The sequence below is a fragment of the Dermacentor variabilis genome, chromosome 4 (assembly GCF_050947875.1).
Source record: "Dermacentor variabilis isolate Ectoservices chromosome 4, ASM5094787v1, whole genome shotgun sequence".
NCBI classification, from domain to species: domain Eukaryota; kingdom Metazoa; phylum Arthropoda; class Arachnida; order Ixodida; family Ixodidae; genus Dermacentor; species Dermacentor variabilis.
This window is the reverse complement of record NC_134571.1, coordinates 185,806,543-185,821,586: the sequence shown is the minus strand read 5'-3', so window position 1 is coordinate 185,821,586 and position 15,044 is coordinate 185,806,543. Positions and strand designations below refer to the sequence as shown.

At 44.2% G+C, this 15,044-nt stretch overlaps 2 protein-coding genes across 2 annotated transcripts in view; one reads left to right on the top strand and one right to left on the bottom strand.

Annotated features, from left to right (window-relative positions):
* LOC142579999 (serine/threonine-protein kinase RIO3) overlaps window positions 1-6,066 on the bottom strand; it is a 33,940-nt gene extending 27,874 nt beyond the window's left edge. Inside the window, exons 1-2 of the mRNA XM_075690715.1 lie at window positions 5,925-6,066; window positions 5,499-5,771 (exon numbers count right to left, since the gene is read on the bottom strand). Of these exons, the coding sequence (XP_075546830.1) occupies window positions 5,499-5,680 (182 nt within the window). The 5' untranslated portion in view covers window positions 5,681-5,771; window positions 5,925-6,066. The remainder of the gene's footprint in view (window positions 1-5,498; window positions 5,772-5,924) is intronic.
* A 181-nt stretch (window positions 6,067-6,247) lies between these two features.
* The window catches only part of Tmem18 (transmembrane protein 18), a 31,336-nt gene continuing 22,539 nt past the window's right edge, over window positions 6,248-15,044 (top strand). The window contains exon 1 of the mRNA XM_075690716.1: window positions 6,248-6,493. Within this exon, the coding sequence (XP_075546831.1) occupies window positions 6,398-6,493 (96 nt within the window). The 5' untranslated portion in view covers window positions 6,248-6,397. The remainder of the gene's footprint in view (window positions 6,494-15,044) is intronic.

The window sequence follows — 15,044 nt, the reverse complement described above, 5'->3', positions numbered from 1 at the left end:
AATGAAAGTGGATGAAAAAACAACTTGCCGCAGGTGGGAACCATCCCACAACCTTCGCATTTTGCGTGCGATGCTCTACCAATTGAGCTACCGCGGCGCCGTTTCCCCATCCACTTTCTTGGTTATTTATGTTCCCTAGCAGAACCATGGGAGTGTTAGCCAGCGCCACCACTCACAGACCTTGGAGGCAGATGTGGAACGTCTTTTCTGCCGCAGGTGTCACGAGAACGTGATCTTTTTAGGTGAAGGCAAATGGTCAATAAACCCACACATGCTACCTGAAGGCATCAATGTTGCCGGATTCGAGACCCTCGTTTTATAATAAACAAGAAGAAAGGGGGTTAACCGAGGGTCCCAATTTTTATTAGTCATATCATAAAAGCCAAACACTGGCACCAAGGACAACATAGGGGAAATTACTTGTGCTTAATAAATGAAGTAAAGATATGATAAATTAATGTAAATGAAAGTGGACAAAAAAACAAGTTGCTGCAGGAGGGGAATGATCCCACAACCTTCGAATTTCGCGTGCAATGCTCTACCGATTGAGCTACCGCGGCACCGTCTCCCCATACACTTTCTTGGGTATTTATGTTTCCTAGCAGAACTCTGGGAATGTTAGCTTGGAGGACTTTAAATCCAAGCGCTTTTGGGAGGTGTACCTTACCTATGGGATCGCACTGGGTGAATCCTTTCGCATTCTATTAGGATGTGCTGAGTGGTCTGGATTTTGGCTGGAGCACATACATGACTCATCTTGTTGCGTCTATTTGCTCCGGTATCTTTTTATCCTTAGGTAACCAGCTCAAGCCTCAAATACCAAGGCACTGCCCCTTACGTTATCATAGAGACAACTTGCAAGGAATGGAAACTTTTTTGTTTCCATTCTTTGCATCCAATTCGCTGTCGGTGGGTCTCTCTCTTTCTGATGACTCCTGGTTGCCTACTTACACTTTCTATTACCCTGTACTTGATTAACAAACTTCTCGACCTTTTCCTCTATTTTGTGTCCACGGTTTTCATGTACAGATACTTGCGCACTTCAGCTGTCCATTTATATTGATCCATGTTCCTGAGTCTTTTTTCAAAACTAATTTTGCTCTTTGCTTCTCTTACTTCAAAAGAGGTTCAACCCCTGTCGCATTGCACTGCTTCATTTGTGGTTTTACCATGGGCTCCCAAAGCCAACTGGCCTTCCAATCCAGACAAGATATCCAATTTTAAGCACAGAATGGCATTTGTGAACATTAGCACTGGCACAATTACTCCATTCCAGATTCTACGCACTACCTCCTACATATTACTGCACTTTAGTACTGTGGTGCCATCTATCATGCACTTGCCAAATGACAGTTGTCTTTAAAATAATGATGCTCCCTTTGCCTCCTTTTACGCCATTTTTTTCCGTGATTACGCATATGACATACAAGAGGCTTCAGACAGTTTGACACAAACCAGAGCAAAAACTAGGTTTCAATAGGTTGTGTCCAAATCCACATCCCATAGGGTGGTACCCTATGGATTTAAGGTGTGGATCTTAAAGGCAGTGCTCTTGCTGGTTGAATGCAGAAGAAGCAATTTTGAGAGCCGTAAACATGTCATAGATGTCGGGTTTTAAACACCACCTATTGCTATCACAAGAAAAATTTTGTGTTTACGCAAGAGGCTTCACATATACACCTAGTGCACGCCAATGAATGCGCCACTGGTGGCAGCCTTGCGCAGAACACACAGGAGAGAAGCCAGCTGCGTGCCGTAGTTTGTTGTGTCATCGATAGTGCTTCTCTGTCTTATTCACGTTTTCAGAGCAAAATAGGCAACACCCTTCGCATGTGTGGGGTGGTCAAAGCTTCAAGGAATGTCGAAGAAGAATTGTTGCAGGGTGGGGGGCTCAAATACCGGCGAAAACGTGCCGGCGATACGGTTCTAATCATTCCCCGCAAAACCTCATCAGCAGGAGCAGCAGTAGCACTGGATCGTCGCTTTGGCGGGAAATTTCTTGTTCTCATCCTTTTCTTTGTCTCATTGGTGTTTTTTTCCACTCGATCATAGTTAGACGCATAAGCGATGAAGTTCATCTGCAGTGCAGCATGCGGTTTAAAGGAATTTCGCTAAAGTTCAGAATGCTGTTTGCCGCTTATATTGTTTTCCGCTTCATTACTGCGTTGCGCTAGCTAGGCAGCACGACTGCAGGAGCGCATTGTGTTGTATGTTAAAGTGACTGAAGTTTGCAAGAACTGAAATTGTTGGTTTTATGTGGCCCGGTAAATCCCCGCACCAGCTGTCGCGCACTTCATGTTTTTACATCTATTGTCTGCGTGACTTCGCACATCTTTAACTGTTGCTAGTTGCTCCATGCATATCTTGTTACCCTGTTTTCACCCTGCCTGGTTTGTAAAGGGTATAAATCACGCTGTGTCTTATTCGAATGATACCAAGCAAGTGCTTTTTAACAGCTTTATTCTTTTCAGCCGATGGCATCTTAGATATTGTGATCTTTTGGAAAATGTGTTTAGAAAATAGGTAGTTCAGAGCTAGAATTGCTAATAGTTGCTGCATATGATATTTTTGTTCCATTTTTCGCTGAAAAGTTCGCGTCACGTTTGGGAAGTCGTCACCCCTCGATGCTGTCTGAGCAGACTTAACACACCGAGTGATTTGCTTGTTTCTCACAACATAGTCCCTTCTTGCATGCGAATTTTGTACTCAACTGAATTATTTCTTATTATGCTTATGCCGCAGAGGACTAAACCCGGCCTTGCCGCCAGCGCTTGTCTACTTTGATTGGCGCAGCTCTGCTTTTAAATATATCATGTGGCACCTCTCTCTAGTAGCATTAAAAAAAAAGTACTGAAAAGTTAGTCAGACTTCAGCTTTGTACGTTTCCAAGCAGCTAGCTTGGGGAATTTTGCAATAACTGCAGTTCATCGGCGTATGCAGCAGAATTGCATCGGCGGCACAGTGCCAACATGTGCTTTTATTAACCCGTGCATTTGGTGACTTCGTTGACTAGTGTACGCATTTCCATCCATAAATGCACAATTACTCTTCTTGAGGAGACTTTGACTGCACTTATTCGGCAATGTCCCATGTATTCATCGGCAGAAAAACCGCAACGACATATGCAGACATCGCACCGTGTAGATTTGTTTTATATAAGTCTGCACTAACGTGTGCTTATTATTGAGGTACAGAAGCAGCATTACGGCAACGGTAGAATAAAAAAAAATAATTATCGAGACATCGCATTACTCAACAAAATTTATCGGCTAGTTAACACGAGCTCCACTTCATGTAAATGGGGTTCATGGCGTTTGTCTGCGGGACGCACCTAGCACGTATGTGGACCATGTTGTCCCAAACAACCGGTAACATCGTGTTCATACCCGCTCTCACAGAGGTCAGCGTCTTCCCTGCAGCTATCACCGCAGAAGAAGCAGTCTGGCACCAGAACAAAGGAGAAATCGCAGCTGCGAAATTCAGCCATCCTTGCTGCAAAGGGTTGTCGTCTGCTACTGCTCCCGAGCATACTGTTCGAAGTGCCCGCTAGGTGGCTATCAGTGGCACCTCTATAAGCGGTGCACTAGGCGTATAACAGACCACCGTGTACCACACCGAGCATAACTCACTGTTGGAATAAAAAGGCTTCCTCATTAAGAGGACAATCTAAGTATTCAACAGATGGGATGCAGGGGTGAGAATACTGCACAGTGGGTCAATATGTACAGGTGCATCCACTGTTAGAGGGAACATGCGAGTGCATGGCTCATGCTCCGCACGGTGCCATGTACGGGAAGTGGAGAAGACCAAGCGCATACACGAAATGGCGCAGGGGCGGCACATGCCGCACGTCGTCTACTGTCGGTCCACCCCTTTGCTTCGCCTGTGCATGGCGTATGACCATTTTGCTGGGTGATCGCACGTCCTGAGCCGTGGTTGCGATGATCGTGATTTAAAGGAGAAAGGTTGTGCTAGCCATGTAAGTGCATGGTAATGATCAAGATTTCAGAAAATTTTTGGGAACATTAAACCCCATTTTTTCCGGTTGTATTATCGAGTTCAGATGTTACCACACGACAGACAGAAACACTTTCATTTCATAGACAGAGCATAGCGTATGACTCAACGAAAAAAAAAAATTAAATTATGAGGCTTTACGTGCCAAAGCCACTTTCTGATTATGAGGCACGCCGTAATGGAGGACTCCGGAAATTTTGACCACCTGGGGTTCTTTAACGTGCACCTAAATCTAAGTACACACGCGTTTTCGCATTTCGCCTCCATCGAAATGCAGCCGCCGTGGCTGGGATTCGATCCCATGACCTCGTGCTCAGCAGCTTAACACCATAGCCACTGAGCAATCACGGCGGGTATGACTCAACGAAATGAGCATGAGTCATGCAACAGTATGTTTTCGGTGATGTTGTGCACGGCATGTTTCAGTGGTGTCTGGCTACATCGCATTCAGTCTGTCAAGTTGCAGGAAGATATGAAACACTAACGCTACCACTGGCGAATCACAAATGTGAACTTATGTACATAACCTAAATAATTCGAAGGTATCGCTCTTTTCTTCCCAAATGCCAGTGAGGTAGTGACACTAGCATATATAAACCAGAGGCAGAAAAATTTGCAGTTGTTGACGGTTCCGCTGTATTACCGCGCAAGATGCAGCATAGCAATGTTATTCCGCATGTACGAAAATACTGTCTCCAAAACAAAATAGTTATCCTGCTGCTTGCTTGCATTCTACGCAACTGCAGTAGAAGTCAGTGTAGTATGTGCTTCCTACGTCTTCCGGGTTGCAGTGCACGGAATTAAATGTTTCTCTGTTAAGTGGCAGGCTCTCGATTTGTGACTGCGATACAGGGTGGTCGAATTCGAGCAAAGCGACGAATGCTTCGACGGCAGATGCCGTGTGACATGCACCACCCCTGCGCCATTTTGCACATGCGCTTGGTTTTCGCTGCTTTTTGTACATGGCACTGTGCAGAGCATGAGCCACGTGCTCACGTGTTCCCTCTAAGAGTGGACGCACCTGTACATCAAGACTACAGCATACCAGAATATTTTAGCACGGTGTAGGCATGACATGTCTGTCGTTTGCTCAACACCAACATGTTGTTAGCTCATCACCCTTAGTTGAATACACTAGCACATATTTTATGCATTAATTTGGGTGCGATCTGATATCCTCAGAAACACTTAAATACGGCACAGACATATTTCCTTTTTCATCGCTACTGCTGACAACGAGGGCGGGGGGGGGGGATGCAGACTACAATACTCACGTTAGTTCAATTCTCATCGACAGGCGTTCAAAACCAAGACTCAATGAATGTCAGGTTCTAAAAATCCCCAACTTACTGCTTATCTGTTAAAAATGCAAAACATGTCAGCTGACACCTTAAGTGAAACGTGCAGCAGTCTATCACCGGTGAGAAGCAGCCCACAGGGTCGGGCGCCAACGCGAGTTTCCGAAAGTCGGAACCACCTACCCCGGCGCTGCGGCCACCAGCTCCTCTTTCTCCAAGGCACGGGCGAGCTGTTCGCTCATCACGTCCTCGAAAGACACGTCCTGTTGTGGCGCCGAGGACGCGTTGCCCCACGGACAGCTGCGTTTGGTTGCGTCCAATGGTCCCGTCGGAGGCACAGGGACGAGTACCTCTGCGCTTTCCATTGTCGTGGTGTCGCCGATGTCTCCCCTGTCGCTGCGATTTGGCTCACCGTCTTCCAGAGTGATACCTTCGAATGACGATATTTTTTTCTGTCTGAAACGAAACAAAATTTCTCTCTACCGAAATGGCAAGGCTGATGATGACATGCAATTGCGCAACCGAAGGCCAACATTTTCGCATTGCCGAGTCTATTTTGCTGCCACTCAGGCCGTCCGAGGAAATGCAGTTAGAGGGAAGAAGACTTACTCGCTATAAACTTGTAGTTGGTATTGATGATCAGTTTCGTTTACTGTATGAATTTAATTATTTTTGGTCACTTTAGCGCTTAACTTCACGGCAAGCCTCCTCGAGGAAGGAGGCTCACTTTTTTAAGCCCTCTAGCGTCGTATAAAAACAACCTTCGTATATTTTAATAATACAACGCATTATTTTAGGCATATAAATGTATTGAATATACTTTAGTTACAACAATAGATGTTTATGTAAAAGTTATAAATTAAAGTTTTACTTTTAGCTCGTCGTTAGCGCTCTTGCAGCAGCGATGGCCGCGTCTACTAAAAATAATGCAGAGTGAAAGTATAGTGAAAGTGCGGCAGCGCTGGCTGTTTTGCCCAGACTGCTCAGCTCATTTGTTTGCGGCTGTTGTGGTGCTGGGAGGGCTAGACGGCTGCTAGGTGCGTGTGTGACATGTGATAAACCATTTTCCGCGTGACACCTGTATGGCCCAGGTTAGGCACCATAGCCAGTTAGAGCGGTTCACAGACACGATGGTCTCTCCCGGCGACACCCTGAACATCGGCAGTGTCCTTTTCCAAGTGAGTGCCATGTGTCGCGTACTTTAGCGTCAACGCCGCTGCGGTCTTCCGATTCCGGCAGTGCTGCTTGTTATTTACTGCGATGCTGGTACTGATTTTCGTCGCCCTACATCCTCGCGCTTTCATTGGCTTATCTGCCGCATTACTCTACGCGATCTGCGCGAAATTGTGGGGCGTTTAATCCCCTCGACACGGCGCTTCGGCGCTCATCCTACCGTGAAGAGAAAAACAGCTGCACAAGGAAATGATCCACCGCGACGGAAAGCGATACCACGTCTTCCTAATGACCGGGGCGGTATGCGTCTGCATTTAGACGCTTCCCGCACCGCTGGAAGGCCGTTCCCTGCGGGCGGCCTTCGAAGGCGGCATAAACCACCCCTAGAGGGAAACTTCACTGCAAGGCGAGCTTGCTTGCCTGCGTGTTTCGTTTTGGATTGAGGTGTGCTGTTTTCGGAGATGCGGTGTGCCGTTTGCAGCTGTTTGGCTGCATTGTAGGCCGGCTTGCCTGCTTTGCGTTCTGTGTTGGCTTCATCCGGGCTGCTTCTGCGATGACAGCGCGCTTTGTGGTGCTATCAGTTTGAACCCACAGCGTCGTGTCGTCCGCGCTGTTTCGGCGTCCACCAGCTTATCTGGCAGCGGATTTCGCGGCGGTTGCCAAAAAAAAGTTAGCCGAGGTGTCTGCGCCGTATGATTAGAGAAGTAAGACGACACATTTGTTCGAGCCATGTCTGCCGTGGCAGCTTGTGCGCTATCGTCTGTTTTGCGCCAACTCAACAGAGCGCGTTGACCAGCAGACTTCTTTGCCGCTCGCGATGCACAAAGCACCGAGCTTTTTCTCATCGCCGTCGGTTGCACGTTGCTCGAACAACGAGGCGCGACGTGCTGCGCCGATTGTTTTCGCCGCGTTGATTCATGATTCTTGGCCGCACAGCAAGGCGCAGGCTACCGATCGAGTACACGGACACTGTTGCAGCCACGCGTGTAATAAAGAGGGACGGGTTTTTATTTTTTGCCCCACCATTGCCAGTTGTTTAGAGCGCCATATTTTTCTGATACGCGCAGTTTTTTGATGTCCGTTTGTGGTGATTTGGTGCGACACGTCGTCTCAGCCGATCGCATGCATTTAGAAGGGATTGGGCGCAAGCTGGTTGGAGCGGATCATTCATTCTAAACAGCACACACACACACACAAAAAAACATACACGGACAAGGAAGAGCACAGGGCCAGCGCAGGTCCTGTGCCCTTCCTTGTCCATCTTTTTTTTTTTTTTGCGCTGTTTAAAGTGAACATACATTTAATTAGTAAACATTTTGGTCGACATATTGAAGTATGGCATTTCGGTGAGAGCAGCACACTGTGGTAATGGTGTCTAAACCATTATGTAGTTCTGAAAGCTAGGTTTTCAGTTGGCCAGGTTGGCACGAAACCCTTGCATTTTAAAGCAGACAAGGTAGAAAAGATGTGAGGTACATAACTGAAGTAAGGCACCTTTCAGCCACTCAGATGCAAGTATGTGTAGTGCTGAAAATCATTCATCCGTGGTTATATAGGTGTTCTTGGTGTTCCCTAGTATACAGGCCGTGGCATAGAAATAGAGAGTCCAAACCACTCCTGAAAGTACAACACTGACATGTGCAGGCATATATCAAATTTAGGTGGTCTGTTGGGAAGCCTCTTTCAATTAAGATCCCGAGGTGCGCGAGCAAAAGCTGTATGCAATAGTCAGTGTCAGTTTTATCTCTATCCCAACTGTCCCAACCTTGTGTGGTGTTTGACCAACTGCAATGTAAGGAAATTCAGGGCCTTTCAGATTAACACGGAAATTCTCCTCGCGAGGTATTTAGTGTAAAAATTTTTTTTACAGATGCAAGCACCATCTGAACTTTTTTTTAAGGCATGAAACTATGTGTGATAAAATGCATTGCCAAAAACACAGTTATTTCATTAATAGATACTTTTATTTCTTTGGAAAATGATCATAAGCCTCACACCTAAGCTTTCATCAATTGCTAGTTATTTCTTTTTTTTTTTTATGCTCTGGAATATGGGCAAAATCATCTACTTTTGGGAGGTTCCTCTGTTTCAAGGTGGTGGAAAGGTAGGGTAAACCCACGAAAAAATTTATTTTTAGGCTATAACACCCAAAATGGTACATAAGCCGAGGAACAAGATAGTGCAACAGTGAATGTGGATGCCACTCTAAACTATTTAGAAACGACACAAAGGCTGCGCACCCTGACATTTAAAAATGCAGTTTGTGTTTACAGGTCATCTTGGTTTGTTTTGGTCGGAGTATTTGTTTTTTGAATAATGCAACTTGGTATTCGAAATATATTTAGTTTATGATTTGTTCATCAATTTTCACTGCAAATTTTCGTAGTGAGCTGGCCAGTGTAGTGCATTGCATGCACTTGCCTGTTTTGTTGATGTTTGCCCAATTTTGCCTGTGTATTTCTTTGTTGTGCCCTCGCATGGCTGAAAGCACATGGGAAGCGAACATTCATCAAAGCACAGCATGAAATGCTGTTCTAAGTGTATTTTGCATCAAACCATGTGCGTTCTGCAAGAGCGTCACCTGCCCTGATAAGGGATAGGGTGACAAGGCAGAGTTCCTTCTCAGGCAACAAATGACAAAAACAAAAAAAGCCTCAAGAAAGTTTTCAGGAATGAAGGAATAAAAGCGAGAAATTGCGTGCATTCTGCTGGAGCTCTCTTAACACCTGTAATAAACAGAGAAACATAAAACTGAATTTTTATCAAAATGCTATTTTTGTTCATCTTTAAACATTTTTTATGTCATTTTTCTGTAAACCTACTCTCCAGCTTATAGTGAAACTTGTGCACAGCTTGTACTACATTGTATTGCAAACAATCTAATTGTAAAATAGTAAGAAATTCTTTATATCATATTTGTAAAAAAAATGAACTCCTGAAGCTCCTCTTTTAAGGTGGCAACAAGCATTGATGAAATGAATAAATTCTGGGGTCTTATGTGCCAGACGCATGATCTCATTATGAAACAGGCCTATTTTGACCGTCCGGTGCTCTTTAACATGCACCTAAGCTAAGCCCGAGCACACAAGCGTTACTGCATTTAATTGCCATCGAAATGCTGCCACCACAGCTGGGATAGACCCTGTGACCTCGAGCTCAGCAGCAAAATGCCATAGCCGTTAAGCTACCACAGTGGGTCACGACAAATGCGAACAGTGCTTTAGAGCGAAGCTTTCTTTGCAAACCCTCCCGGATCCTGGCCTTCCCGACCGTGGCTACTGGATTCTGCTGCTGTCTTGACGATAGCTCACACTTCAAAAAAAAAAAAGGATGGTGGGATCGAATCTCGGTCCCCCGGCACAGCAATTCAATGCAGTGCACGACCGTGCACTGTCATGGCAATTACGCAGGTTTCTGCACTCTTTATGGATAAAGCTTCACTGTATGCGGGTGTGTTGGATCTGCCGCTATTTTTTTTTCTTTGATGATGCTTGTACAAACCAACATTCTGCAAGTTCTATTTGGAGACAGTAACATGCGGAACATAATTGCCGATCTAAATGACCATCCTGCCAATAGTTTCCAGGGAAAAAAAAAGCTATTAGAAGTGCCACATTGGATGAACTACTGAAATTCAAGCTAAAGGCCATTCCAATGCATCATGCAGAAATTTGTATTAACATGCGCAAGAGTACTTATGATGGGTAAAACCAAGGTAACCCATTCACTCTACCATACCCCCCCCCCCCTTTTACTGACACTAATTTTTGACCCATTGCTCTTTTATTTTATTTGTTTTTATTTTTATTCTTAAGTAGCTGTCAACTGCATAATTATGGCACAAAACCTCAGTTTCTTGAGACTGCCGCAAATAATTAATTGCAGCACCTTTTGTGTGATCCATTCAAAACACCCACCTCAGACGTGAGAAAGGCAGATCAGTGACATCACCGAAAGTGAAATTGTGGGGGTCGTTTGGTGTCGCAAACAATTCGTGAGTTCACCAGTCAGCCCAGTGCGGTCGTTGAATGAAGGCCATGCAAGGATTGTGTCGCAGAAAACGGCCAACTTGGCCACTCCACTTTTGCACTTCTCTTGGAAATGCAGGGGAATCTGCTGTCCTCTTTTGCTTGATGGACTAAGCTTTTGGCAAAACAGTCGTAGCGTACGTGTCAGTGGTGTGTGGTGCCACGAGACTGCCACATTAGGTTTCAGATACGTGATTAGTCTCCCTTTTCACTGCACTTGGCGCTTGTTTTGAAAATTGGTCGCACCGAAGGTGGTGTGATTAATTATTTGTGGTGCTCTTGAGGAGTCGAGGCTTCATAGCGCAACTACAGGGCCAACAGCTGTCCGATAATGAAATAAAAACAAGAAACATTTTCTGTCAGTACTCCCTTAAGTTGCATCAAAGGGTTATGTTTTATATCAACAAAGTGTCCAGGTGTTGCACTGTACACAGAAAATGTTTTCAGATATATTTCTCAGTGAGGTGAACAAATGACGATGAATTTCCAAAAATTAAATTGTTTTGCTGTGTGTTTAGCAGCTGATAAAACACATGTGCTGCTAGTAAAGTTATGCCTGCCGCTTGCTCTGCATTGCCTCTCAGCTCAGAAAGGTGATAATTACCAAACATAAATTTTGTTTCAAGTGAGAAAAATATGCAAAGGAGTACTGACATAACATTCTTTGGGCTCTGTTTTATGGGCTTAATCAGTAGCTATTGACCCAGTAATTACATTAAAGAAACTTGTTTGCTCCAGTGCACAACAGTTCTTTAGTAATATGCTTGCGTCTCACGACCAGTTGTGCTTTAGATTTCGGAGAGCACTTTGTGCCCCGTGACCTAAGATGAATGCTCGTAAACAGAGAGGATCCCATAAGCATGCGCGTGGATTTTGTACTGCAGAAACTGAGCCGCGTAACAGGTATACTACATCGAAATCGCTACCTTTTACCAATGCCAGTTAAATTGATCATTTATAATGCACTGTTTGCCTCGCATGTAAATTACTGCCATCTTGTATGGGGCACGACATCAGCTTACAATCACTCTAAAATACTATTGATGCAAAAAAAGATAATACGCGCTATCGCAAATGTGCCCTACAACTCACACACTGAGAATCTTTTTACCAAGTACAACATAACAAAAAGTCATCATCTCTACAAACAAACCCTCCTACGCACCTACTACTTTCAGGTAAAAAATAGAAGCAACTTAATTACAAATATAGCAAACTTAAAAGAGAATACACCCACATATGAGACGCGCAGCCATGAAAAATGGCTCATACCCTTCTCGAGGACAAATTACGGCCATCAAATGGTCGCAAATACCTTGCCACGGCTACTAAATTCTTACCTAGAAGCCGGTATTGACATCCATGCCCTGACACCATCAGAGCTCATCTGTATGGTGAAAACTACCATTTGAATCGCCATGATTCCGTAAAACCATATGCATTCAATGAAAGAAATGTAATTTATTTGATGTAACCCACTGTTCTTTACTTTTTTCATTTCTGAAAGTGTTCTTTGCCACCGCTCTGCCAATATGTAAAGGAGGCCAGGGACCACTCAAGCTGCCAAAAAGCAGCTTTTACCTTGGCCCCCTCCATTTGCTTGTAAATGGGCACAAATAAAATGAAATGAAATGAAAATGAAATGTGATGCATGCTAGCACACTGTCTACCATGCCATCTCCTGTTTCGTCTGCTAGTTTGGTGGGTGGTGTATGCAGTGATGCACCATCGTAATGCTTCATTGTGCAGAAGTCCACTATGCAGTATGATCCCAGTGTTAGAGAGCTTTAGCTACGTTATAGCATGCCTGCAAGCTCCTTACCATTTGGGGTTTGCTGGGTACAATATTCGACCAAACTGCTGGTGTAAAGCATTGATAGCAACATAATCGTTAACATACCACACATCTACAATTTTCTTCGCCAGAAACACTGACACACACACACACGCACCAAAATTGACTGCATTGTAGTTTGACAAATTGTCGCAAGATGTCACCACCAGCTTTGTTACTTCCGGCCACAGTACTGGTAATCCGTAAGTGGTGAGGAGTTTGCACACGCGTTTCATGTGTGGCGAGTACAAGACAGCCCATGCAAACAGTGCTGAAACGTCTTCCGAATGGCAAGAGAAGCCAATGATGTCGCATATCACCGAAATCGATTTCTGAAACTCGTGATGTCACACTGTTTACAAATAGGACCTATGCTGATGACTAACCTGATAGGTGCTGCTTTTTCCAATTTGTCGCTCGCATGAACTTCAAAATTAAATTAAAATGAATCCAAAGCTGCATTTGTTATGGATACTTTACAGATGGTACCTATGAGCTCGCCTAATGTACCGGATATATTGAGTTAGAATTTTAGTGTCAGTACCCCTCTTTAAGTGGTGTTGTACCTTTCTCAAGATTGGCAAGTTCGGTTTAGGGATGTTGTTGCAGAATTTGGTCAGAGTGAGTATTGGTGCAGTTGATGAAGCCCTGTCTCATTGTGCAGCGTATGCCTAGTGCTTAGCAGGCAAGCACTTGAGCGCTCCACTTCCATCAGGGTATAACTGTTGTCGCTGGGAATTTGACCTGTGACCTTGCACTTAGCAACAGAATGCCATAGCTCTTCTGCTACAGAAGTGGGTACTGTTCATTGCTAAACACTCGCTAGTGAATAGGCACTGATAAATACAATTTCACAGGTTCCTCGTGCGGGAATTTCAATTGGTCGAATCACCACCTGTTTTTCATTCGTGCGAGTTTACTGGTTTACCAAGCCTCTGCTCCGGAAACCACCCTATTTCCAATTCTAGTGGCGTAACCTTGATAAGTCTAGGTTAACTTCATATTTTTCTCTATTTGCTTTTCATCTTGCTTAGCTTATTTTGAACCTTGCTTGCATGAACCCAGCTCACTCAAGTTGAATCGTCTGTTTACATGTGTCGAGAGTGTAATGTCCTTTGTTGTCCAAGCCACTCTCTTTTGCATTCGAACATAGTCTGCATAACCCATCAATATGTGATGTGTGTGGAATGTGTTGTACAATTTCCTTCCCTTCAAGTGAAGCAAGGGTGTACACATGCACCTTGATCTCTGCGTGAAGGGTTGCACTTTTCGTACGCTGCTTAGATGGCTGTTGATCCGTGTGTATAATAGAGCCATTTTGGACCCTCTGCTTCTTTTGATGACTTACTGAATTGAGATAAGATTAGTTCCTTTCATTGTCTACAGCCCTGCTGAAGGACACAAGAGCTACCCACACATTATTTTTTTTTTTATTCTAGTAAAGGACGATGGCTTGGTGCTGTAGCTCCAAAATTATTTTCAGTCAACAGCACCCCAGAACATTGCAGCAGTTGGGCCTCTGTAACACACATTGCATCTACTTGATGCTGCAGCTTATGCATCTAACAAATGCTGCAACAGGGCTTAACTTCACATAATTTGTTCAGAAAAGCATAACATCACAATGAAAAGTCATGGAATGCTGATGTTGGTACAGCAGTAATCTCCAAACCAGATAGTGGTGGCTTTTAAGTAGCAAATTAGTCACATTAAGGCAATGGATATTCTTGTTAATTATTGTGCTCTTCCCTGTCCTAAAATTGTGGTACAGAAAATCGAGCAGTGAACAGATCGCTGTCCATGTGTTTCCGGATGTCAAGTCTGCAGACTCCACGTGGCCTGTCAGCAGATAGCGACACATGGTTGAACACATTCCATTAAGCATTCTTATTTTTGTCTTATTTAAGGCTACTTGTAGTTTCCCAAGCACAGATGCGAATGCATGAATGCTCACAGCCACGCAACTCATATTTTCTACATGGGTGCTTTGCGATAAAGGTGAAACACAAAGCAGACTTTGAAAAAGCTGGGATGCTAGGTAAGAAATGTTTTTCTCACTTAACAATAATTTGCAGAGCCTTCATAGTTAAGAGGCAATACATGTGTATTATCACATGGGCCATGCAGTATATTTCTGCTAGGAGCACCTCAGTAATTTATCACTGGCTAGACATATGGTAAAACTTTTTTTACAAATTCAGTATCTATTTGTACTGCCACGGGATATATCCATCTGAAGAACTTTCTTTTTCTCACAATGCAAGAAACCTTGGACAGTTACCTGGTTGATATTAAGTGCAAGATTTCAATGCAAGCCGTACTTGTAAAGAAAACACCAGGAAAGGACTATTTTTCACATGTTTGAGACTGCATAAAACAACAACACAGAAATGGCCAACGATTGATGAAAGCTGTTTGGTGTAAGGACCATGTTTTTCAGCAATGCATTTTATCATGCATTGTGCCGTGCCTTACAACAGAGTTCATGTGGTGCATGCGCTGGTAGGGAGCTTTTTCAGTGAAATATGTTTTGTGAAAAGACGTTTCTTGTTATTCCAGAAGGTGTCACATTTTCTTTAAAAATTCGCCAACGGCTGAGTGCCGAGGTTGGGACAGTTGGCGTGGAATGGCACTCGTAATAATTCATGGCCTCATCAGCTTTCATTGCTGGCAAGAACCCCAGGGTGACTAGAA